The 22,215-nt window shown below is 55.0% G+C and overlaps 8 protein-coding genes across 8 annotated transcripts; 5 read left to right on the forward strand and 3 right to left on the reverse strand.

Moving 5' to 3' along the window:
* Positions 1-3,929: 3,929 nt before the first annotated feature.
* PG986_004610 (uncharacterized protein) lies at positions 3,930-7,169 on the reverse strand (the record flags this gene model as incomplete). The annotated part of the gene is made up of 9 exons (XM_066840832.1): positions 3,930-3,946; positions 4,002-4,131; positions 4,178-4,247; positions 4,299-4,406; positions 4,453-4,639; positions 5,118-6,227; positions 6,292-6,719; positions 6,783-6,828; positions 6,953-7,169. The coding sequence occupies 9 exons, from the start codon at positions 7,167-7,169 to the stop codon at positions 3,930-3,932; spliced, it is 2,313 nt and encodes a 770-aa protein (XP_066703459.1).
* A 218-nt stretch (positions 7,170-7,387) lies between these two features.
* Positions 7,388-9,167, forward strand: PG986_004611 (uncharacterized protein; the record flags this gene model as incomplete). Its single annotated transcript, XM_066840833.1, has 7 exons — positions 7,388-7,474; positions 7,727-7,792; positions 7,853-7,897; positions 7,967-8,199; positions 8,320-8,455; positions 8,526-8,601; positions 8,731-9,167. 7 exons carry the CDS (start codon positions 7,388-7,390, stop codon positions 9,165-9,167), a joined length of 1,080 nt encoding a protein of 359 aa, XP_066703460.1.
* Positions 9,168-9,523: 356 nt separating this feature from the next.
* On the reverse strand, positions 9,524-12,379 carry PG986_004612 (uncharacterized protein; the record flags this gene model as incomplete). The annotated part of the gene is made up of 4 exons (XM_066840834.1): positions 9,524-9,772; positions 9,826-10,559; positions 10,902-11,284; positions 12,192-12,379. 4 exons carry the CDS (start codon positions 12,377-12,379, stop codon positions 9,524-9,526), a joined length of 1,554 nt encoding a protein of 517 aa, XP_066703461.1.
* An 87-nt stretch (positions 12,380-12,466) lies between these two features.
* On the forward strand, positions 12,467-14,264 carry PG986_004613 (uncharacterized protein; the record flags this gene model as incomplete). The annotated part of the gene is made up of 2 exons (XM_066840835.1): positions 12,467-13,789; positions 13,845-14,264. The coding sequence occupies 2 exons, from the start codon at positions 12,467-12,469 to the stop codon at positions 14,262-14,264; spliced, it is 1,743 nt and encodes a 580-aa protein (XP_066703462.1).
* A 1,073-nt stretch (positions 14,265-15,337) lies between these two features.
* Positions 15,338-17,320, forward strand: PG986_004614 (uncharacterized protein; the record flags this gene model as incomplete). The annotated part of the gene is made up of 1 exon (XM_066840836.1): positions 15,338-17,320. One exon carries the CDS (start codon positions 15,338-15,340, stop codon positions 17,318-17,320), a length of 1,983 nt encoding a protein of 660 aa, XP_066703463.1.
* Positions 17,321-18,511: 1,191 nt separating this feature from the next.
* PG986_004615 (necrosis inducing protein) lies at positions 18,512-19,304 on the forward strand (the record flags this gene model as incomplete). Its single annotated transcript, XM_066840837.1, has 2 exons — positions 18,512-18,807; positions 18,908-19,304. The coding sequence occupies 2 exons, from the start codon at positions 18,512-18,514 to the stop codon at positions 19,302-19,304; spliced, it is 693 nt and encodes a 230-aa protein (XP_066703464.1).
* A 548-nt stretch (positions 19,305-19,852) lies between these two features.
* Positions 19,853-20,437, reverse strand: PG986_004616 (uncharacterized protein; the record flags this gene model as incomplete). The annotated part of the gene is made up of 1 exon (XM_066840838.1): positions 19,853-20,437. The coding sequence occupies one exon, from the start codon at positions 20,435-20,437 to the stop codon at positions 19,853-19,855; it is 585 nt and encodes a 194-aa protein (XP_066703465.1).
* Positions 20,438-21,331: 894 nt separating this feature from the next.
* PG986_004617 (uncharacterized protein) lies at positions 21,332-22,098 on the forward strand (the record flags this gene model as incomplete). The annotated part of the gene is made up of 3 exons (XM_066840839.1): positions 21,332-21,589; positions 21,712-21,725; positions 21,798-22,098. The coding sequence occupies 3 exons, from the start codon at positions 21,332-21,334 to the stop codon at positions 22,096-22,098; spliced, it is 573 nt and encodes a 190-aa protein (XP_066703466.1).
* Positions 22,099-22,215: the final 117 nt, after the last annotated feature.

The raw sequence follows: 22,215 nt of genomic DNA on the forward strand, positions 1-22,215 counted from the left end.
TCCTTGACGACTTGCCGTCGAAATGAAGGTGGACCGATCTGTCCGTAATAAAGCTCTCGACCCATCGGCAGACCCAATCCGGCAGTCCCTTCTCGCGGAGTGTAGCAATTAGTCTTTTATGGTTGACTGTATCGAAAGCGCCTTTAATATCGAGCTGGAGGAGGGAAGCGACGCCCTTTTGTTGCCACGTTGTACGGACGACGTCGGTAACTAGTCGAATAGCCAGCTCGGTAGACCGCTGCGTCCGGTTCCCCATCTGGCCTTTAGGTAGAAGCGAGTACTCCTCGGCTATTCCGGTAATTCGCCGGTTCATAGCTGTCTCTATTACCTTCCCGACCGTACTGAGTAATGAAATAGGTCTCCATCCACCAGGTGTCTGCTTTTCGGTTGCTGTTTTATTTGGCTTTGGGATCACGATAACCTTTGCCGTACGGAAACGTTTGGGGAAGTAGGCAAGCCGGAAGCTCGCTGTCGCCAAGCCGGCTAACGTTCGGAAAAGGGGTTCCCCACACGCTTTGAGGAAACCAGGAGGTAAAAGGTCTTCCCCTGGAGCCTTCCAGGGTCCCGTCTGTTTAATAATATCTCTTATCTCCTCAGCCGTTACCTCTGCCTCGATAGGGGTAAGGCTAGGGGCGTGGTTCGGTACGGTATTTAAGTCCGTAAGGTCGGCTTCTGGGTTAGGGAAGAACCTCTCCGAAAGGAGCGTAGCTTTCTCGTCGTGGCTTCGCGCCTCGTTAGCAGCTCCTTCGCTACGTCGTAATTCTGGGATTCCCGCTGTCTGTGGTGGCGTCCAGCTCCGTAGTCGGGCCCATCGTTCGAGCGACCAAAGTGTCTTAGAATCGTGGGAGGCAGCGGCGATTGCGTGGCGCTAGCTTTTCGTTTTCGCCATTTGAACGATTCTCTCCAGGTCCGTCTTCGACTCGGTGTATTGGTTCCAAGTGTATTGCGAGGGTACCGCGAGATAGGCTCGGTATCGTTGTTTCGTTATAGTCTGCGCTTCTTGGACTTCCGGTGACCACCAGGGCGTACCTTTACCAGTATAGGGGGTCTTTTTTGGGGCTGCTATGTCGGCAATCTTTCGTAGGTCGCCTATAAGGTTATCGACAGCTTGATCCAGCTCTTCCGGGCTTATTGGCTCGGCGATATCGGTTAAACGTGCTCCGGCTTCCGCCCGTGCCAGCCCTTTATTTAACATCGTCCAGTTCCATCCCTCTGCTTTCGTTTTACTACCTCGTAGCGAGTTGGCTTCTAGTTCGACGCGGACGACCTGTGCCCTGTGGTCAGAACCTTCTAAGCCAGGGTCTCCTTCATATAAGATTGTCGTTCCTCGTGTCACCCAGGCCAGGTCTAGCGTGGAATCTCTTTGTCCGTGGCGTCGTCTCGTGATTTCTCCATATGGCGTGGCTAGCTCTAGGTTCCATTGGTCCGTAAAGGCAAGAAGGTTGTCTGCTCCGTACGATTTCCTGCCATGCACGTTCCAGAGCGGATAGTGTGTGTTAAAGTCTCCGACGAGCAAGTGTCGCCCGGGGTACGAGGTCGCATCGAGGTCGCTTAGGGGGCTCCGCCATCGAGAAGTTTCTTGGATTGGCGAATATATAGACCATACAGTAAAGCGGCCACTTTTTCCCCTCGGTATCGTAACGGCAGCCTAATCGGGGCCTGCCTTAGTCTCCAGCTTGGCGATATCGAGGCGTTTATGTATATAGATAGCCGCTCGGCCCTCGCCGTAGATTACTCGATACCTGGCTGTCTCTGGGCAGTACGCGGTCTGCGTGCGGGGGTTCGTCCATACTTTTTGTAGTGCTAATATATCGTACTCTTTTTTGGTTGGTTAAGGCAAGTGCCGTTGTTGCCTTTGATGCTGCGACGTTCCAGTATGCTATTCGTAAGCTCATAATTATGAGACTATAATGGTGTCCTGCGCTAGTAGGGGAGCGACGGTGCCGCGCCGGCTTTGCGAGCGTGTCTCTCTGCCTTGGCTGCTCGCTGTCGAATCGAATCGCGGGCGGCCTCTCTTCCGCGAGACTACTGTATACCCTTCTCTATCGCTGGTAGGGAGCGTCGTCGGTGGTGATAGACGCCCTGTTCCTGCCGAGCTGTCGCCGGTGCTACGGACTTCGAACTGGCGAGGCCGGTGGGCATAAGCTTCTCTTACGCGTTTTCTCTGCTGGATCGCTACGGGGCAGCCGCGATCCCACGCCGTGTGTTCCCTGCCGCAATTAACACAACGTTTCCTGCCTCGTGGTCTTCTCTGGGGGCACTCTTGGTCTCCCCCAGGGTGTGCTGCTGTAGAGCAGTAGCCACATCGCTGCTGCTTCCGACAATACTTAGCTACGTGGCCGTAGCCGTAGCAGCGGTAGCACTGTTGGATGCGGAGGCTGGCGTCATACGGTTCGCAGTCGAAGATCTCGGAATCCCATATTAAGCCGTTGTCGCACAAGTCCTTCGCAGCTTGGACGGAGCTCGCATGCAGGATAAGGGAGGCGTAGCGTGCTTCGGGATTCTTCGGCAGGCTACGCTTACATTTCGAGATCTCTCTCGGGTTGTATTTATCTGCGAGCAAGCTACGTAGTAACGCGGCTTCGTCGTGGGTATCCCGCAGCTTCTTCGCTGGGACCCCTTTCGCGATAACTGCGAGTTCTCTGCAAGCAAGCTGCGCGTTGGTCCCGAAGGCGTTTAAAACCCATCCATTATTCTCTGCATGTTTCTTCGCCTCGTCTTTGAAGGTAAGGACGACATCGCCGCTAGGTAGTTTCCTCGCTGCGATAGCCTCGCTATGCCCGATTGCCGTATTGACGCTCTGCACGATATCTGCTGGCCTCCTCTTCTGGATGTCGTTGGATTGATCTACGCTTTTGATTACCACTTCGCGGTTTCGGCGGGCTGGGACGATAACTTTCGGTTGCCAGGCAGTGGGATCGCTGCCACGCGGCGCAGATGCAACTTGAGCCCAGGACTTGGTCTGTATAGCTTTGGGATCCTGCGTAGCTTGGGCGATGGCTTTTCCGACTATCTTTCGCAATTCCCCGCGGGTTACTGGCGCGTTATCGTCGTCGTCGAGGTGCGGTCGTAGTTCGGTCGCTTCGGTGCGAAGTTCCCCAATCACTTGGAAAATCTCTTCACGCCCACTGCTGGGGGCTACTAGATTGGCGATCAGTTTCTCCAAATGCTTTAATCCTTCTTCGATACCTCTTCTCGAGCCATTTTCGCTGCTGGGACGCGTCTGAGGCGTTTGAGGTCCTTGGTTGTACGCCGCGACGTTGCTTCGCGGGTGGTGCTGGCTCTGCGCGAGTCCGGCGCGACCGGTGTCAACAACCATCGGATCATCCATCGGATCATCCATACCGTAGCGCCTTGGCTGCGTCCCCTCGATAAAGGTTCGGCTAGGTCAATTCGACCTCGTAGATTTAAATAATAAAGTTTGTTTTCGATTATTCGATGGTTCGACCGAGTTATCGATCTTTTCCCTTCTTTTCTTTTACTACCGAATATTTAGTCGTCAATGGAGTTTTGTATAGGTGTTGCAGTAAGACACCACCTATAGTGAGCGCGAAGCTTACATGTGGTTTGAAATACCTCAGAGCTCCGGTTCCGGATATGATGGGCTTCAATTATTTATTAGATAGTAAGCTGATGAATTGGTTGGGTTACTTACCTTCGTCCAAGACCACCCTCAGCCACATTACTGTGGAGAGTGGCCCCTTTGATTTCAGATCCGACCTCAGTGTTTCATATGTGGTCAGTACCAGATCATGATCCTTGAATCCATTGGATGCCTTTCGTCTCTCATTCCCATGATGGAGGAAATAGCTGAAGCGATTCACATCGATGTGCCTCCATGTCTCGTTAGTAAAATATCTGAAAGATCGTGTTCAAGATAGCGGCGTACCAGTCAATTTGTTGTTTCCAGCTCACGAATGGTGAGTCGGTTAGCAAAACCACGTTTCTACTCGGTACAGCGACAGAGTTTGTCGTAGATCAGCGGAGACAGTCTAACTTACTCGACTTAGGTGTGATAACCAAAGTTGCCCTTGTCTCTCCCTCATTTAGCTTGGTGTAGCCGAGCTCCATTGAATCAAGCGATGAGCAGATCAGAGCAAGTGTTGTCAGCGTTTTCCCGAGGCCCACGTCCTGTTATATGTCAGATTGAAAATATACAATTACTGGGCGAACATACATCTGCTAGAAGCCCTCCGCCTGTTTGTACTGGGATGGTGTTGATAGCTCCGGTAATTATATGACGGTATCTGATATGGAAGGTCAGAAACATTGTTTCTGAGGGTCAGGCTCTAGCTTACTGGAGGCCTTGGGTAGTGTGTTCAGTGATCCAGAGCGATGGAAACTTTGGGTCACCGATGATATTCGATTTCCGCTCGGTCATCATCGCTATAGCGTGCAGTTGATGTCTGGAAATATCAGCAATGGAACTATTGGCACTGCTGCTATACGTACCTCATAAGCTTCGATCGTATCCGAAGACTAGGCTCGGCAAAAGCAGATAGTACTACTTGGCCATCTGCGGAGTCGAAAATCCTCAACACGCGGCATTTTTCGACATCATCCAAATTTCGTTCTGGATTGGTGCTGGCGCTTGCACTTAAGCTGAGGTCCTCGGGCGCAGTGGCGCAGTACGGGACATCTGTTTGATGGTCTTATCGGACTCGGCATTACCACGAAATGACTTCGAGATAAGCAACATGTATCAAAATCATGCAGTTGACTTATTTCAAGAATAAAAATAAAGAAACACCGATTTTATAGTTCGCACTAATACTTGGACGCATCACAAGTCTTGCACGTCGAAAAATACTATATTTTAACGCCCAAAGGGATACTCCGTGCCCAAGGGTATATGGCTCACTGCCTCCCATTGCCCCCGATGTCACAACCGGCCTTCCTATTCTTGATCTGCTCATTCATTTCAACCAAGAAATCATCCCAGGTTTTACCTATCAGCTCAGGCAATCGCCTTGGTAGTGGAGCATCACAAATGAATTTACTGCCCCCCTGAGCAGTTGCGTCTGCTCCGTGCAAGAGCTGTACTTTCGTTATTTCTAGCCCCTCCAGCGAATCTATCATTGTGGCAGCTTCCAGGGATGACATGGCAATGGACTTACCATTCTGATAAGGGAAGTTCACTGGCGCGCCACAGTCCACTATGTAATGCATGAGCTTGGTGGAAGAGGTTTCACTTCGGATGGCATAAGCCAGTGCTTTAGCGGCGACCCGGTCCGGTATTCCCTCGAACATGTGCGTGTCTTCCCAAAACTCTATTAACAAGCTTTCCCTCAAAGGGTTCCCAGCTACTGCTAGAAACAGACCTCTGTCCGTGTATTCGCGCTGGTTGCTGTTTGACGTTCGTTGAGGGCGCTTGCCGCTCTCAGTCCAGTACATGTATCCTGACTTGAAATCCAATAATCCGTAGGGCTTCCAAATATGATAGGCTTCCTCGTAGCATTCCAAGGAGAGTAAACTTGCCAACAGTTTGGCCATGTCCGTGTACTTCCACACGATTGGAAGCAGATGTGCGAATCCCTCCGTAGTTTTAACTTCCAAAAGTAATCGTAAGATCGTTCCCCATATCGTAGTGGCAACACCAGAGGTTTTCAAAACAGCAAGTTTGGGGTACAAGGATATTCTGCTCATCTCCATGTTTGGATCGTCGTATACTCCCTGCTCCTCCCCTCTCAAGCCTTCGACGAGGATTTCCAAGGTTTCCACGGAGCCGAATAAGGATGCCGTCTCTAAAATCTTTCCTTGAACCTTCCCATTCAGAGCCAAGAATTCCGGTAAAATAGTCTTTATAGAGGCAGCCTGGTTTGTCCGTGCCAGATCAAAAATGAAGGATTCCTCCATAACTTCCAGGGACGCGGCAACTAATGCATCACCAGATTCCTTGTGGAAATGATCCAGATGGTCATCGCGCATCTTCAGCGAACCAAAACCTCCCTCGGCATATAAGCAATCGGAGAATCGACATTTCCATGGTCGATCGTGGTTATTCTCATGAATTCTTCGTTTTTCGGGGCTTTCGAAACCATACCGTCCAGAGATACACGAGAGATATCCACAATGAAACGGGAGTGGACCGTGCCATTTCAGCAAAACTTGGTCGTTTCCGTTCTTGTCAAGCTGGTAGACCTGGGAAGAGGTAATCTGAGAAAGTGCCTCGTGAACCCGGACAGATGTCTCCGATATTGTCAATGGGTCCAGGTGGCCCCAAACCGCTCCTTCGCAAGAGACGAAGTAAGTACACAAGCCAGACAGACAACAGAACGGAGTATAACATACCTTTCCTGAGGTGATAGTCCGAGCGCGAGCATATATTGTTGAAGTCATTGAGCTGACAGAGAGTGTCATAGAGGTCCTTGTGTTCTGACTTCAAGTTGCGTAGTGACGTGATATCGTTGTATGTCGTTTTATCCTCGAATTTCGGGTCCCGTTTGAGTGATACCAGCGACTTCAAGCAGCGTATCAACTCCTGTGAATCCCTTTGGGTCGTGGTCTCGGTGAGTGCCGTGATGGTTAATTCACACCATGTGCGTGCGGCAAAGTGGTAGAATGCGTAAGATCCAGAGTGTATGTCACATGCCATATCTTCGTCTTCCACCTCCATGGTGTGATTTTCCTGAGTTAAATACAGAACACAACACATTGCTAGACTCCTTGTCGCATCAGTGGAAGAGATATAGCCAGGAACCGAGGGGCTGGTCAAATACCTACATTCGAGTAGTTAGTATACGTACTTGAGGGCGAGATAGTATCATAGACTCGGTACTTACTCTTTGACCGTAAAGTGTACGAATTGGACGTAGTTGTCGGTGGTTTCTATGATCGGACCACAGAGCTGAGTCTATGAATCGCTGGCTTCAAGCAACGATGGGGCTAGCGTGGCAACCTAGCTAGCACCAAAAACTGCTTTGTGGCCACTTTAAAGGGATTTGATGCAAACCAAGCTGAGCTGAAAGTCGCCAGCTGAGTATCGCACCGGCGCCTTGGCTGCGCGCCGGCGATGTTGTTGAATCCTCGGGCGCGGCGCCGGCCCCCACGACGCCGAGGCTCGACTGCTTGCCCACCATGGCCGTGTGCCTCTGTACGCGCTCATGGAGGACCAAGGACTCGTCTGGAAGTCGCTGAATGGAGCCCAGCTCGCCATCCTCGCACACCATCTCGTGTGGCGCACCCCGGGGCTCCTTTGGGGTAGCCCTCTCTTCGAAAGACAATCGCGCGGAGATTGGGAACGCCACGATGATCGTCCTATGATACATCAATACCAAACTAGAAGCGACCTACTATTAGAAGGCTCGTCCCGTCCCCGGTTCAGTCGCCTTCCCTTCTGTCTACCGTCTTCACGGTGTCACAGCTCACCGCCTGTCACTCTTTCACCATGTACAAGACACTCGCTCTCCTTCCTTTCCTTCTGTTGGGCGGCCGCGTCGTCGAGGCTAAGCCCTGCCTGACATGCACTCCCGACGTTTGTTACCTAGCGGCGCGCAATACCGACGTCCCCGGCCAGAACCCGAAGGAGGACTGCTAGGCCTTCATGCGCACGACGGTCACGCCATCGGCCAGATACGCCACCGTCACCGTCACAGCGGTTCAAACCCATGGTGTGACGGACAGCTTCACGGATACCGAAATTGACACGGCGACCCAAGTAAGGAAGACTGCGGGGAAAGTATGCTGAAGGGGCTTTTGGGCAGAATTCTGATAGCCGTGATATTAGACCGATAATGCAACCGATACTACCGCGGAGACCAGCTTCGCTACTGTCGTCAGCGAGATTACTGAGGTATGGCTCAAAGCGCTGGGATTGGGAAGGGGGAGATTTCGCTGACCCAAACGATATCAGACCAACACTGTCGCCGTCACTACCACCGAGACCGCCACACGAACAGTAAGCTATCCTGTCACACGTTGCAAAATGCTTTTCATCGCTCGGAGCCAGTTGCCAACTATGTAATAGACTACCGGCACTGAAACCACCACGATCGTAATCACCTCAACTATAATCCCGGACTTCGACCCCAAGACCTTGAGACGGACCAATGTGATGGTCAACCCCGACCTACGCCGCGCACTGGGCCCCCTTGGCAAAGACCTGCCCCCGCTGCGCGCACTGCCCGGGCGCGATAGCCGAAGGGGGTTGCCCCTCTCCATCATAAGTGCCAGCGCCGCCGCCACCGTCTCACTTCCGGCGTACGCGGCCGGCGTCTGCGCCGAAGACAAGGCCTTCTCCAGCGCCTGCCGATGAAACGGTGTGGGCTCGACGACCATCACGGCCGAGGTCCCGGTAACCACCCTGACCGTGACCGACAGCGAGCAAGTCACCCAGACGACCCAGGCCAACTCGACCGTTAGCTTGGCCACGACGGTCACGCAGATCCGTACCGTCGCCGTGACCGAGGTGGTCTCACAGACGCTGACCATGCCTCTTACTTCCACCGTCGACCAGGTAAGTCATAGCCCCGTTTCTATTGACGATCTGATGGGATACGGTTGATTGACCATGGACCATATCGCAGACGAGCATCAACACCGCGCATGAGACAACCACCACCGGAGTAGTTCAGACACAGGCTACGACCGTCACCACCACAGGTTAGTACCCAATTATGCTTTGATCGATATGTGCTCTGATATTTCAATGTGGACAACCGGAAGAGGACCACAAAAGACGCCACCGCCCCCTCTGATGCCACCCGCTGACCTGAACCCATTTACGCGCAGTACTCCCGGGACCGACATCAGGCATCCTGAGAGCCTCCGGCTCCCAGTTCGACGGGAGCTACGTCAAACTCTCCACCGATCGCCTAGTGACCTTCAAAAGTCAACAGGCGGCGTCCAACGCCTTCCTCGATTACTTTGGCCAACTACACATTGGCTCATTATTCGGCCTCACCGACACCGACGGCACCTCCCTTTTGAAGTTCCGGATCGCCCTCGACCCGGAATTTGCCGTCGACTTTTACGTGACCTGCGCCTCGGGCTCCGGCACCGGGCTGCTGACGTGCACCCGCGAGCGCGACGGCATCGTCTCGCCCGGGCAGGTCTACTTCCAGCAGTGCTCCTCAGAAGTAACAGGCACAAGCGACGGCGTCTTTGCCTCGTCGCAAAAGACACTCGAGGGCTGCACCAACTTCGACTTCGTCATGGAGGAGCTCTAGGGGCGGTCGCCTCTACTTCCACGGCTTTAGGCCTGTTCGTCGGCACAGCCGCCATATCGTATCGCAGGTGCCATGGACACTAGGGGGCTATTTAAGACCTAAGAGACTATGAGCGATGTAGCGCTGTTATACTATTTACGTATTATACTTACATTACGGCCTATTAAGACATAAGAATATACCTATACCACTAATATCCCTAGAAACGAAGTTTTAAAGCACGGGGCATTCTTTGCGATTATAAATTTACTCTTGCTGAGACTAGACCGAATTCATTGTAGTCTTCCAGATCTAACTCATTTCTAAACGCCTGCTAATGTCGCTGTTTCAAATTGTTTCTATTCATGGTAATAGGGTCACCCTAGGTGCCATCGGGGAAGCACAGGCGAATCGTCTTCTTTTGTATCCGCTGCCTCCTTGTGGAAGATCAGAGGGGTGCATTGCGTTTCCCCAGGCGGCGCTTCCACTGGCTCTCGCTCGCTGCTCACCTCTGGATACATGTTGAATCGTCCCAGCTCTACCCTGGGTGTATCTCCTTCTGCCTTGTATTTGTCCGTCGCCGGCAGCTCGGGTATGGCGTATCCGCGGCGCCGTTGACGTCGAACCTGCATAGAGACCAGCGCGCAGACGAAACCTAAGAGCGCAATAACCCGACTACCAAACCCGCGATTTGGCCCATTGTCAACGATGAAGACTCGGCTTTTTCATCGGCGGCCGTCGCTATGGTTGTATCGGTGGTCGACGGCTCGGGTAAATCTGGGCCTGGGCTGTTGCCGGTAGTCATTGCCGGTATGGCCAAGGGGAAAGCTTGGATCCGATAGGGCAATGCCTGATCTGACGGGACTGTGGTGGAGCGAGTGGCCAGCTGGTTTTCTTGCGTATTCGTGTGGGCCGTTTCGACGAAGGTCAAAACCGACACCATACTGACGCATACCCGCATTGTAGCCGACGGCGTGAGGGCGTATTTGACATGTGTCGTGCCGCATTGGTAATTCCCGCTTGGGCAGCACCACACTTGAGATTGTTCCCCGAAACCAATTCCAAAAGTTGTCGAACACGCGGTATGCCAACCCGCCCGGCAGGCCATCCCAGGGTAGGCCGCGGCCAGCTCAAAGTCTGTGGCCAGCCCGCCGACGCTTAGTCGTGTGTCACTTCGCTTTTGGTATGGGGCTCCCGGCTCACCTATACTGTAGTATCCATCCGGAAAGCAGTCCGGATATCGATCCGCCGTGACGATACCGCGGTCCCCTGGGTAAACATACGATGGCCGACGCGATAAAGGGGTGAGGATCTTGACGTCGCCGGTCTTCCCCTCGCAGCGGACCGACGGCCGGCAGAACGTTTCCGCATCGGCGCGATTAGTGAATGGAGTGGTCTGAGGAGCGAGCCAGACTGTATTGGTCGCAGTGCCAGTGACACCGCTGGTTACTTACTGCGTGAACAATGTTCCCATGATACCACCGGAGTATACAGAAAGCTTTCAATCAAGGGTAATGATGTTGACGACCAAACTCGGAAGCCGGAACGTAGTTGGGTTGAGATGGTCACAAGCACACGTCAAGTTTGCTGTACGCGAATCAATACGAGTCCATTTTGAGGCGAAGCGTTAGCACAAGTGGGAATTGGTCTGTCTGCTGATTTAATTGATATGGGTATGTCGCGTGTGGTTAGGATCGGGTAAGTAATTGTGTGTAGGCTGTTCGTCTTTCTTTGTCATGACATCTCCGCCGTCACGTATGTCGTGCAAATGTGGCTCTGTGAAAGGTGTCTGCCCTGGGCCTAGTTCTCCTTCCATCTCGGGGTACATGCCGTGTCCCTCCAACTCGGCCCTGGGAACATCCGATGCTGGCAGCTCAGGCTTGGCTCGGTACGCATCGTATTCGTTCGGTGCTTGTCCAGTCTTGTAGCGTCTGCGACGGATCTGCACGAAGACTAGCGCGGCCACCAGTCCCAGAAACACGACACAACCGACGGCAGTCCCGGCTATCTGGCCCCTAGAAAGTGTCGAGCCGTTGCCTTGGTCTGCCGTACTTGGCGAGCTGGAACCAGATGTCTCCGCTGGGATCTGCAGTGGGAAGGCCTGAATGCGGTATGGCCGTGCCTCTTCTGGTACCACCCTGGCCAGGGGTCACATCAAATCGGCTACTCCCGCCGTGACAGCTGTGATGGTACAGCGTCGCTCTCAGGATAGATTGTCACATGCTGATACTCTTATCGTGTCCAAGTAATTATAAGTTCAGAAGAGCAGCAATCTTCTTATACGGCTATGTCATGGCAAAAATAAAAATGACCAGCCTCGGTCTCGGCATCCAGCAATGCACATCATCTGAGACCTCGTTGGCTCGCATTATGCAAGGGTAACTCTGGCACATCCTGTGAGAATTGAGGGGTCATTCTATCCTGGGGGCGGGACGAGGTAAGAACAGAGCCCGTTGCTGTCACAAATCTCGTCGTTGGTGGTAAACGTAGAGATTGCTCACGTTCAAAGCCAGCGCACTTAGCGAAGGGCCCTTCGATATCTTTATCCATCATTCCACATTCTGCATGTGATTTCTAGAATCACTCAATCAAATCTCGGAACTCTCTGACATGGTCACCAAACTCTGCCCAGGTGACTTTGACCCAATAGACGTCGGGCCGAATTCCACCCGCGTGGACATCAAGCTCGACGACAGTGGAATTTCGGATTTGCAATGTACATCCTTGGCCAATGTTAGGTTTGCTGCAACTCGAAATGGAGATTGTAGATAAGTCGGGGCCACATTCCGTCGTCACGCAAGAGGCAACCGCTATAGCGACCTTGGGCCCACTAATAATACACAAGTTCACCTCGGCCTAAGTATTGACGGGAAGTAAGAAATATAAGAGCTAATTAGCTTGTGTAGATTAATTACATGTGCTAAGCATTGAGATGGGAAAACTCTTGCCGGTTGGGCACGGCCGTAGCTCCGGCCCGCATACCCTGGACCCTAGCTTCCGGCAGATCATCCGAACTTCTCGTAACCCTGTCCCTGCGTAACTGACTCAGGGTTACTGGCGGCGGAGAAGCCGACAGTCTCCTCTGATCTAGATCTCGACCAGACTACAGACAGCCCAGTCCAGCCCAGCGGAGCGAGAGGACGGCGGGGTTCCGCGCGGAACTCGGCACGCTTGGGATCCACAACAACAAGCCAAGCCACGCAACAGGGACGACGACTCTTTTTAAGGGGCATGATAATATTACCGATTTGTAACATCCCCATCCCAATTTTCGCCTTCTCTTCTATGATTAGACTGGAAATTCAAACGCCCCGTTCACCATGTACGACACCACGCACGACAACCTGCTGCTCAGTGAGTCTCTTTTGACGCATCTGCAGCAGGTCTTCGCCAAGTATAGCGAGTCCAGTCATAGGTGGGACGAGCACCAAGCGGCCGCATTTTTCCAGCACATCCAGGCCGAGGGCGCCGAACATGTGCCTCTCGGCGATGGCTTAGACTACGGCGTGTTTCTTCAATACATGACTTCACCCGCGGCCAATGCCCTAGGGCCCCCGCCTCCAGAGCAGGACCTGTCGTGGCCGCTTGGTAGCTACTTCTGCAGCTCCAGCCACAACACCTATCTCACCGGAGACCAGCTCGCCAGCGACGCCAGCACCACCGCTTACAAAGACGTTCTTCTACGCGGGTGCCGGTGCGTCGAAATCGACGTGTGGGATGGCACCGAGCACTTCCACGACCCCGACAACCCGGACGCCAGCGGCCTCGATGGGCAGGGCACCCGCAAGCTGGGCTTCCGGGCGCGGACGGCGCTGAAGCTGGGAACCTGGGTCTTGGACAACTGCATGACTACGGAGAAGGCCAAAGAAGAGGCCAAGGAGCACAAGGCCCGGTTCGCGCGGCTGCTGGGCGTCGAGCCGCGCGTGCTGCACGGGCATACGCTGACCAAGGAGGTGCCGTTCCGCGAAGTCTGCCGGGCGGTCAAAGAGCACGGCTTCGTCACCAGCGACCTCCCCATCGTCGTCAGCCTCGAAGTCCACTGCACGCCCCCGCAGCAGGAGACGATGGTGGAGATAATGCGCGAAGAGTGGGCGGGCCTCCTGCTCGACGAGCCCGACGAGCCGCCGCAGGGGCTTCCCTCGCCCGCGGCCATGCGCAACAAGATCCTCGTGAAGGTGAAGTACGTGCCGCCCGAGGGCGACCTCACGCCCGTCACCACCACCGAGTCCGACATGAGCAGCCTATACGAAGACGGCGAGCCGACCAAGAAGGAGAAGCCCGTGAAAGTCACCCGCGAGCTCAGCGACATGGGCATCTACACGCGCGCCGTGAAGTACAAGTCGATGGCGCAGCAGGAGGCCGAGATGACAGGGCACATCTTCTCCGTGTCGGAGCCCAAGCTTCCCGGTGCCTTCGACAAGGAGGCCTCGCTCTTCTTCGCCCATAACAAGCGCCACCTGATGCGCACGTACCCGGCCGGCACGCGCGTCGACTCGTCCAACATGGACCCCTCGGGCCACTGGCGCCGCGGCGTGCAGTTCGCGGCCTTGAACTGGCAGACGCTGGACGAGGGCATGATGCTGAACGAGGCCATGTTCGACGGCAGCAAGGGCTACGTCCTGAAGCCCGACGGGTACCGCGGGGTAGAGCCGGGCCGCGAGGACGCCGAGGGGGTGCCGAGCCCATGATCCCGCACAGGACGCTGCACGGGTGCGGCGTCACCGTCCTGGCGGCCCAGGGTCTGCCCTCGGGGGTGGCGCCGAGCTGCGCCCCTACGTCGAGGTCAAGCTCTTCGCGGACCCGCACCCGCTGCAGCTCGCGAAGCGCGAGCCCCTGGCCGGCCGCACCGAGCCCGCCGAGGGCGTCGACCCGGACTTCCGGGGCCAGGCGGTCTTGTTCGGCGACGTCGCGGGCGTGACGCCCGAGCTGTCGTTCCTGCTGTTCCGGGTCTTGAACAGCGAAGTGGGCCGTGATCCTTTGCTCGGTTGGGCGTGCATCCGGCTGGACCGGCTGAGGACCGGGTACCGCATAGTCCGGCTATTTGATCCTGACAATAAGCGTAATGCAGCGGCGCTTCTCGTTAAGATTGACATGGCCGTGTCAAATACAGGCGCTTGATACAACTAGTCTAACTATGTAATTACTACCATGGAGTCATAGAGCAAAGGTAGCACACGGAGTGCACTTACCGCCTGCTACGAATAACTTGCAACTACCTACCCATCCTTCTCAAAAGTCTTCTAATGGTATGCAGGTCCGTCTGGTAATGCTTTGCCCTCTTGCTTGGTTGGTCAGAGACGCCAAGGCAGCTGGAACGTGGCATCGACGCTAGCCGTGTCCACCAGCCCCTGGCGATCTAACGAAAGCGGCACAATATCCGGGAGGCAGCCAGGTCGGCTTCCTGTGACGAAGATATTGCCCCGGCCACCAGGCAACGAAATGTGTCCTTTCGGTAGCAGCGAGTCTCGTATCTAGGAATCCGACGCCCCCTAGATTGGTATGAGTCGGCGTCTACTATGAATGGTGCCTTGTCCCTGGACCCGAATCATGGAGCAGCCACGGCCTCACGGGGAGGCTGTCTGAGGGGGCCCTTCGGGCACCGGCGGGTCCGAGTGCCGCACAGCCGAGCCTCAATACCGGAGCCGTTGCAGCACTAGCAGCTAAGTCGTGGCCCACCTATAAGTACTGTAGGCTCAGCGCGGGCCCCGAAGGCTGCGAATTCCCGCGATCGTGCCGCAACCCGTTCTATATGGGCTAATTTAGCACGTGCTACGCGACAAGTCATACTCCGTCCCTTGGGTACCTGCAGTAACTAAATCCATGCTAGCGGCGGCGGGGTCAGCTCCGAGGTTGACTCGTGCATAATTCTCCGTTCCGTCCGCGTCACGCTTGTTGTGGCAGTGTATCTCGGAGAAGGTTTTCTTTCAATGGGTTGTTTCTATACCCCGCTTCACTCTCCATGTTACTTCGGGCACCGGCAAGACTCGTTGGCCAGGAGATTCGTGACGTGATAGAGCTTTGGAGGCCTACTTGAGTGGTGGTAATGACGTCTAAATCAGAGTCTGCACGTTGCGTATACCTAGCTTTCAAAAGAAAAGTTTCAACGTAGCTCTGTGTACTCTTTTCCGAACAATATTTACCGTCCGAACCCTACGCAAAATTTTCACATCTATCTTTATTTCTCTATTACCATGACCGCCACAGGGACCTCCTCCCAGGTTTGTGATTCAGCCCCGCGCGCTGGCGCGCGAAACCCAGAAATTCTATTCCGCGAGGGAGGGCTGCTAGATAGTCTCACAGAGGTCTTCAAGCAACACGCCGGTCCGAACCAGGCTTGGTCCCAGCATCAGGTCGGCACATTCCTGCAGCAGTTCCAAGCCGGCGGTGACCCCCTCGAGGACCTCGCCGACGATGACAAGCTGCATCTTGGCGATGGGGAGGTGGACTTGGAAGCTTTCCTCCGCTATATGAAATCTCCTGCCGCCGATATTCTGAAATCCCCGCCCGTCGACGACTTAGATATGGAGTGGCCACTGAGCAACTACTTTGTCAACTCGAGCCACAACACATGTCTCAACGGCACCCAGCTGTCCAGCGTCCCCATCACCGAGGACACTGTGTTCAGCACCGATGCGTATAAGGAGGCGCTGCTACGGGGCTGCCGACACCTGGAAATCGACATCTGCGACGGAGACTGGGTGCCGAGTGACGAGGTCAACGACGAGCAGGAGGAATTGCTGACAAAGGAGCTTACCACGATGCAGCAGGTATGGTTCAACGCCCTGAAGAAGACGCTGGACCACTCCGAGGCCAAAGCCAAGGACGAACGGTTCATCCATGATATCCAACAGATCCGTCAAAGCTGGAAGACCGTGTACGTATATGAGCCCCGGGTGCAGCACGGCCCTGGGTCAACGATCAACGGCTTCTTATTCAGCGACGTCTGCCAGACCATCAAGGAGCACGCCTTCGCCGCCACCGACCTGCCGCTGATCGTGAGCCTCGACATTCACTGCGATCCGCCCCAGCAGTTGGCCGTCGTCCGGATCATCAACAAGGCGTGGCCCGAGTTTCTGCTCCCGGCACCGGCGTCTGACGCGACAGTGCTTCCCTCTCCGGGCAGTCTCCGCAAGAAGATCCTGATCGAGGTCAAGCAGACGCCGCTGAAGGAGGACCGGGCACAAACACCGGACTCTAGCACCAGCAGCCTGTTCAAGAAGAAGAAGAAGACAGGAAAGGCGGAAGACGAGGAAGATGATTCCACCACAGTCATCGAACCCCTGAGCCAGCTCGGCATCCTCACCCGCGACATCCCATTCCGCTCGCTGGACCAGACCGAGGCCACCTCGCCGACGCACGTATTCTCACTCTCCGACGCCTCCCTGACCCAGGCGCACGCGCAGCACCCCGTGGCGCTCTTCCGCCACAACCGCCACTTCCTCATGCAGACCTACCCGTCCTCGCCCCGGTCCAACCCGAACCCGCTCGCGCACTGGCAAAAGGGCGTCCAGGCGGCCGCGCTCCAGCGGCACGTCTGCGACCCGGGCCTGATGATCAACGACGCCATGTTCGCCGGCACGGGCGGCTTCGTCCGCAAGCCCGACGGGTACCGCACGGAATCCCAGATGCCGGCGCGCCCGCCCTCGGCGGCCAGCGCCCACGACCCGGACACGCTGCGCTACATCCCGCGGCACCGGATGATCCAGCGCCTCGCCGTGCACGTCCTGGCCGCGCAGGACCTGCCCGCGCCCTTCCCGGTCGACGACGACGGCTCCAGCGGGATCCGCCCCTACGCGACGCTGGAGCTGCACGCGGCCCCGCACCTCTACGAGGAGATGCGCCGGGGTGGCCCGCCGGCGCCGTCGCCTGGAGGGGCCGGGTGGACCCAGACGCGGGCGCGGACGCGGACGCTGCAGGGGCTGGCGCCCGACTTCCGCGGCGGCGGCGGCGGGGAGACGCTCGATGTGCTGAATGTGGACGGCGTGATGCCCGAGATGGCGTTCGTGCTGTTCCGCGTCTGGCACGAGGAGCGGCCGGAGGACCTGCCCATGGGCTGGGCCTGCGTGCGGCTCGACCGGCTGCGCTGCGGGTACCGCCTGCTTAGGTTGCGGGATATGCAGGGACGGTCCAGCAAGAGCGTCGTGCTCGTCCGGGTTGAGAAAAGGATGTGGTGAGCTCGGGCGAGTTTTCATCATGCTGGGGCGCTGAAGCGTCGCTTTTCTTTTTTCGAGGCTCACGTTACAAGACCGAGTTTCATATGGCGTGCGTCCCAGCGTCCTAAATATAGTACGTGGCTTGTTCAGCTTTGCCTGGTCGTTTCCATTAGGTTGAAACTTGAAGTACGCCTTGGCTAATCGTGGTGCTTAGTCGGTTCACTTGCTGTCTAAAATGTGATCTAGATGGGCCAGCCTCGTCTTTCTCAACCCCCACACAGCTTTGGCCCCCCGTATACGTAGATCAGGACACACTAACTTATCGTCGGCCAATTAGCGTCTCGTACCTTGCACAAGAGGCTGCCTTACTACGGTTTCCCGATGTAAGTGTGGTACATGGGGTGGGAATATATTGCGGTGGTTGATAGCTGTTTCCACCAGGCTGACATATATGGGTTACTTGAGATATGCTGTTGTCTTGTGGCAGCTGAAAACAAATTACACCTCTCGGCAGGCAGCCAAGGGCTGCATCCTGATTGAAGTCACAATCTTCACCAAGGTTGGACAACACGATGACGATGTCGTTGTACCTAGACACCCGGAGGTGGACTACTAGACTTGAAAGACCCTCAAGGGGCGAGACTCAATACTGGGGGTTAGCTATGTAACGAAAATAGAATAACATCATACGCAGAAAGTAAGCTACGATCATGTAAGGCATACAGACTGTATAGCCCCCACCACTCAAGAGTCCCGGCTACAGCTTTATGCATCCTTCTCGATCTCGACCTCAGTAGGATCATTTCTAAATGCATCTGAGTAATCTTACTAGTGGCACAGGTGCAGCCAGCTTCAGCCTTTCCGTCGATCTGATTGGCTTCATCTAACGCTACTCCGCGGGTGTCTTGGCTGTGCAGGATGATTTGTTACAATGGTGGGGGCGCCAGGATGGTAGAATGAATTCAGCTCATAGCACCGGATATTGGGCTGATAGTAAGCGTCTAGGTATAGGATCTATATGATCAATGTCAGTCATAGTACCAAAATATCTGTTTTCAGATACGCGAAAGCATACATAAAGACTGCTTCTGTCCTGTTGCACTTTTAATCGTCTCTCAGCATCACCATCATCTCAAACAAACCAATAAACGTCTACTCCATTCACCACATTCCTCATCTTTCTTCAATAGTGCTCTCGTCATTTCCCACAAAATGCACGCCATCCAGGCAGTACTGCTCGTAGGCAGCCTTCTGGCCGTGAGCGAAGCCAAGATCGTCGGACGTCTTGGTGACAGCGCCTCGGCCCTCGAGCAGAAGTTCCACCCCATGACCGACTTCGACACGGATGGCTGCTACTTCACTGCTGCCGTCGGCCCTGAGGGCAACACCAACCCCGGCCTAAGTCCTGTCGGCAAGAGCATGGCGGCCGACTGCCGCGACAACAACCGCCTCGAGTTCAACAACCTCTATAGCCGGTCTCGCTGCAACAACGGATGGTGTGCCATCATGTAAGTATTACTCAACTCAATCCACAGATCTTTATCGCTCTCTCTATCTCTCTCTCTCTGTCTCTATTCCCATTGCATACTAATTAAATGGGACCTCCAGGTACGAGTACTACTTCGAAAAGGACCAGACCGTCTGGGGCTCCTACGGCATCGGCCACAACCACGACTGGGAGAACATCGTCGTGTTCACGAAAGGCGACGACATCAAGCGCGTGGCGCCCTCGTGCCACGGCAAGTACGAGCACGCCAAGAACGACGGGTTCCTGCGCGAGGGCACGCACGCCAAGCTGGTCTACCACAAGGACGGGGCCGCGACGCGCTGCTGGCGCTTCGCCAACGCCGACGACGACAAGAGGCAGGAGAACTACACCCGCAAATGGGTCCTGGGCAACCTGGTCGGGTGGAACAGCTGGCCCTCGGTCCAGGGGGAAAGGGTCGCTCCGCGACGTGCTCTACAAGGCGTGGAATGGCGGCGTCGGGCCCAAGTTCTGGGATAAGGACGATAAGTTCACGAACACGCTGCGCTCGGCGGCGGGGAACTCGGTGCCTGGGTTTGACCCGGCTAAGGATGAGTAGGGGGTTGTCTCTTTCGGGTCATACTCTTTTGGGCATTTAGGGCTGACTTGCATGGTGGGTGTTCCGGGATCGGTTATGGATTCTACACGAGTAGATGGGCACTGGGGGTTTCAGGGCTTTGATTTTCTTACTTAGTTTTACTTATTTCAATTCGTCAGCTGTATATTACACCTTCATTATTCATTACATTTGTTTCTCTGTCCTGCCTCACATCACTTAGTTGCAGCTGGTAAACGTCGCTTGAGCTCCTTGCCAGTCTTTCACCTTACAGGGTATATTTATACTGCTGTCGTTTCCATGAAGAGAGGTCATCGTCCGCTACACAGGCGATTGGATCATTCTGGCTATCCTTGCCGCTGCCGGTTTGGACATGGTTACCAAAATTGCCTGGGCTTCAAGATCTATGCGACTGTTTTCGGGCGAATCACAAGTAAATGTCAGTCTCCATCGATCGTGATTGGTTTGCAAGTTACTTGGGAAGCGTCCAAACATACCATAACGGGCAGGTGCGCGACTGCTCACAGAGCCAAGGATCGAGGCACGCCGGGTGAAAGAGATGGCCACAAGGCAGCTTGCGAAGCTTGTCGCCCGTGTGGAAGTCTTCGGTGCAGATGGAACAGGCGGACGGCCGCCATTTCTCGTCTTCCACCTCCTCATCGTCGTTCGGCCGGCGCCAGCTGATCATATGCCAAAGCCGCGTGGACAAAGCCTCCCGGGGTTGCGCCGTCTGGTTGGTGCCGGGCCATAGGCTGTGCGAGCTTTTCTTGTGGTGTAGCGGTAGTGGCGGTGATAATGTGTCGGCTTGGTACTTTATTATGGGTATGTGGTCCACCGCCTTCTGGCCCAGAGCTTGCTCCGGGCGGACCTTGCGGGCTGGGACGGCTCTCTGTCTGCGGGGAGGCTGCCGCGAAGATTTCATCCTGTAGCCGAAGAGGATGATGGCGAAGAGGGATACGACGATCAAGGATACCGAGACGGCGACGGCAATAATACGAATCGTTTGGTGGCCGGGTGGACTGCCATTGTGCTCAACGAAGGTGGGGGGAGAAGACATGGTGGCCACCAGCTAGATTTCCGGCGAGGAAATACTCGAGTATGGGGGAGTGGCCAGATCGTAACTCGTTTCACTCCGGCGCTCTTGAACAGCAGTAAAGAAGAATGTCGCGAACCAGTCAGTATACCCCGTTTACAACCAACATAATCTCAGCTCATGTGTTCTTATTTCCCATGGGGTTATTATACTTATCTTGTCCGGGTGCTACTTATCCGCTCAGCGTTAAGAAGAGGCTGGCCAACTGCCCCAGAATAAAAAATGGCATGTTGATGGTGGGTCGATGTCAATCGCTCTCACCGGCTGTTTGTCAGGTTGGTTTCCATTGCGCCAATTGCGTGGTGGTGGGCATGCAGTTGAGACTAGGCGAGACCTGCATAGCCATCGCCTAGGAGCGAGGCCACCGCGGACGGAGGGCCGTAGGTAGCGACATATGTAACCTATGTACATATGGCAATCCGAAGGACCCGAGGAGGCGGATGACGGCCGACAGGATGAGGTTATCTTTTGACAGAGCCATGTTGACCAAATGCTCCGAGCTTCGGCGGGGCTGGGAGGGGAGACCGCCCACAATAAGACTGGCAGACTGACAAGCGCTTCTACCCAAGGGCCCCACGGAATCGGCTAGTGTCGTGATTGGCTGGCTCCCAGACACGAACGTCTGTTATTCTATAAATAAGCCTGGCGCAAAGCTCCTGCGTATTCGGTAGGTGCAAAATGGAGATTCTTGGGTATTGTTCACTCGAGCGGCGTTGACATAGGCGTATACTCACTCATCGGCCATGGTTGATGGTTTAGGGTTATGTCCCCTGATGTCAACTTTTCACTGTGCTGCGAAGGGCTGAGCAGGTTGGCGTTCGGCCGTTAGTGCCCGCTTCGATTACTCCCTCCGCAGACATGATCGCCACGTTTGTCGGTGGCTACACTAGTCCAGCATGTGTTATCAAGTGGACAGACACTAGCCATGTCTATACCGACCGATCAATGCGCCATACCTACCTAGGTATGGCATTCGGTGTGATGGCATGGGAAGATCCTATGTGGGCCCAAGGCGGTGTCCCAAATGAATGCCTAACGCCTGAGGCATTTCCACCCTGCCCAAACTCCTACCCTCGATTCCTCGAATCGGAAAATCCAGATTTACCCAAGCGAAACGTAAGTCTTCCGTTGTCATCCGCCAAGGAGCTGCCCAGTCTGGGTGTGGAGCACATGGAGTCAGCTCCTAATCCCTAGCTCGCTTACTTGTACTTCACACCTCATACTCTTTATATCGACAGGGACGCCTACAGTCGTCAGCACCACAATGTATCGTCGCATAGTTGGACGGGGCGCTCCCTGAATAGGCGACTTGCTGTCAATATAGCGCAGGCTATATCGTGAAAGTTCCTCAAAAAGCCTTTGCAGCTGGTCGGTGTGGGCAATTCCAAACAGGCAATGTTGCCTCCATATATACCGAGTTCGGAAGGATCGACCAGCACAAGACCTCAATCGCCGATATCGACGTTGACGCGGCCACCGGCCTCGACCCCGGACACGCGGCCGAGCGCCTCGAGGAGCATTGCCCCAACAGGCTCTCTGCGTCGCTGAACCGGTGGGCCTGGAAGATCCTGGGACACCGCTTCAAGTGTTTTGGGTCCATCCTGCTCATCGGTGGGGTCCTGTAAGCCGCCTGGGGAGCTCAACCTGCCCATTCGCTCCGTGGCCGGGGAAAGTGTTGATGCTGCATTCTACTCCCTTGAGCTCGCAACCGTCAAGGCATCTTACTAGATTGTGTCCTTTTG

This window comes from Apiospora aurea (assembly GCF_038362705.1).
Source record: "Apiospora aurea strain CBS 24483 chromosome Unknown utg000003l_segment0_segment0, whole genome shotgun sequence".
In the NCBI taxonomy this organism is placed as follows: Eukaryota; Fungi; Ascomycota; class Sordariomycetes; order Amphisphaeriales; family Apiosporaceae; genus Apiospora; species Apiospora aurea.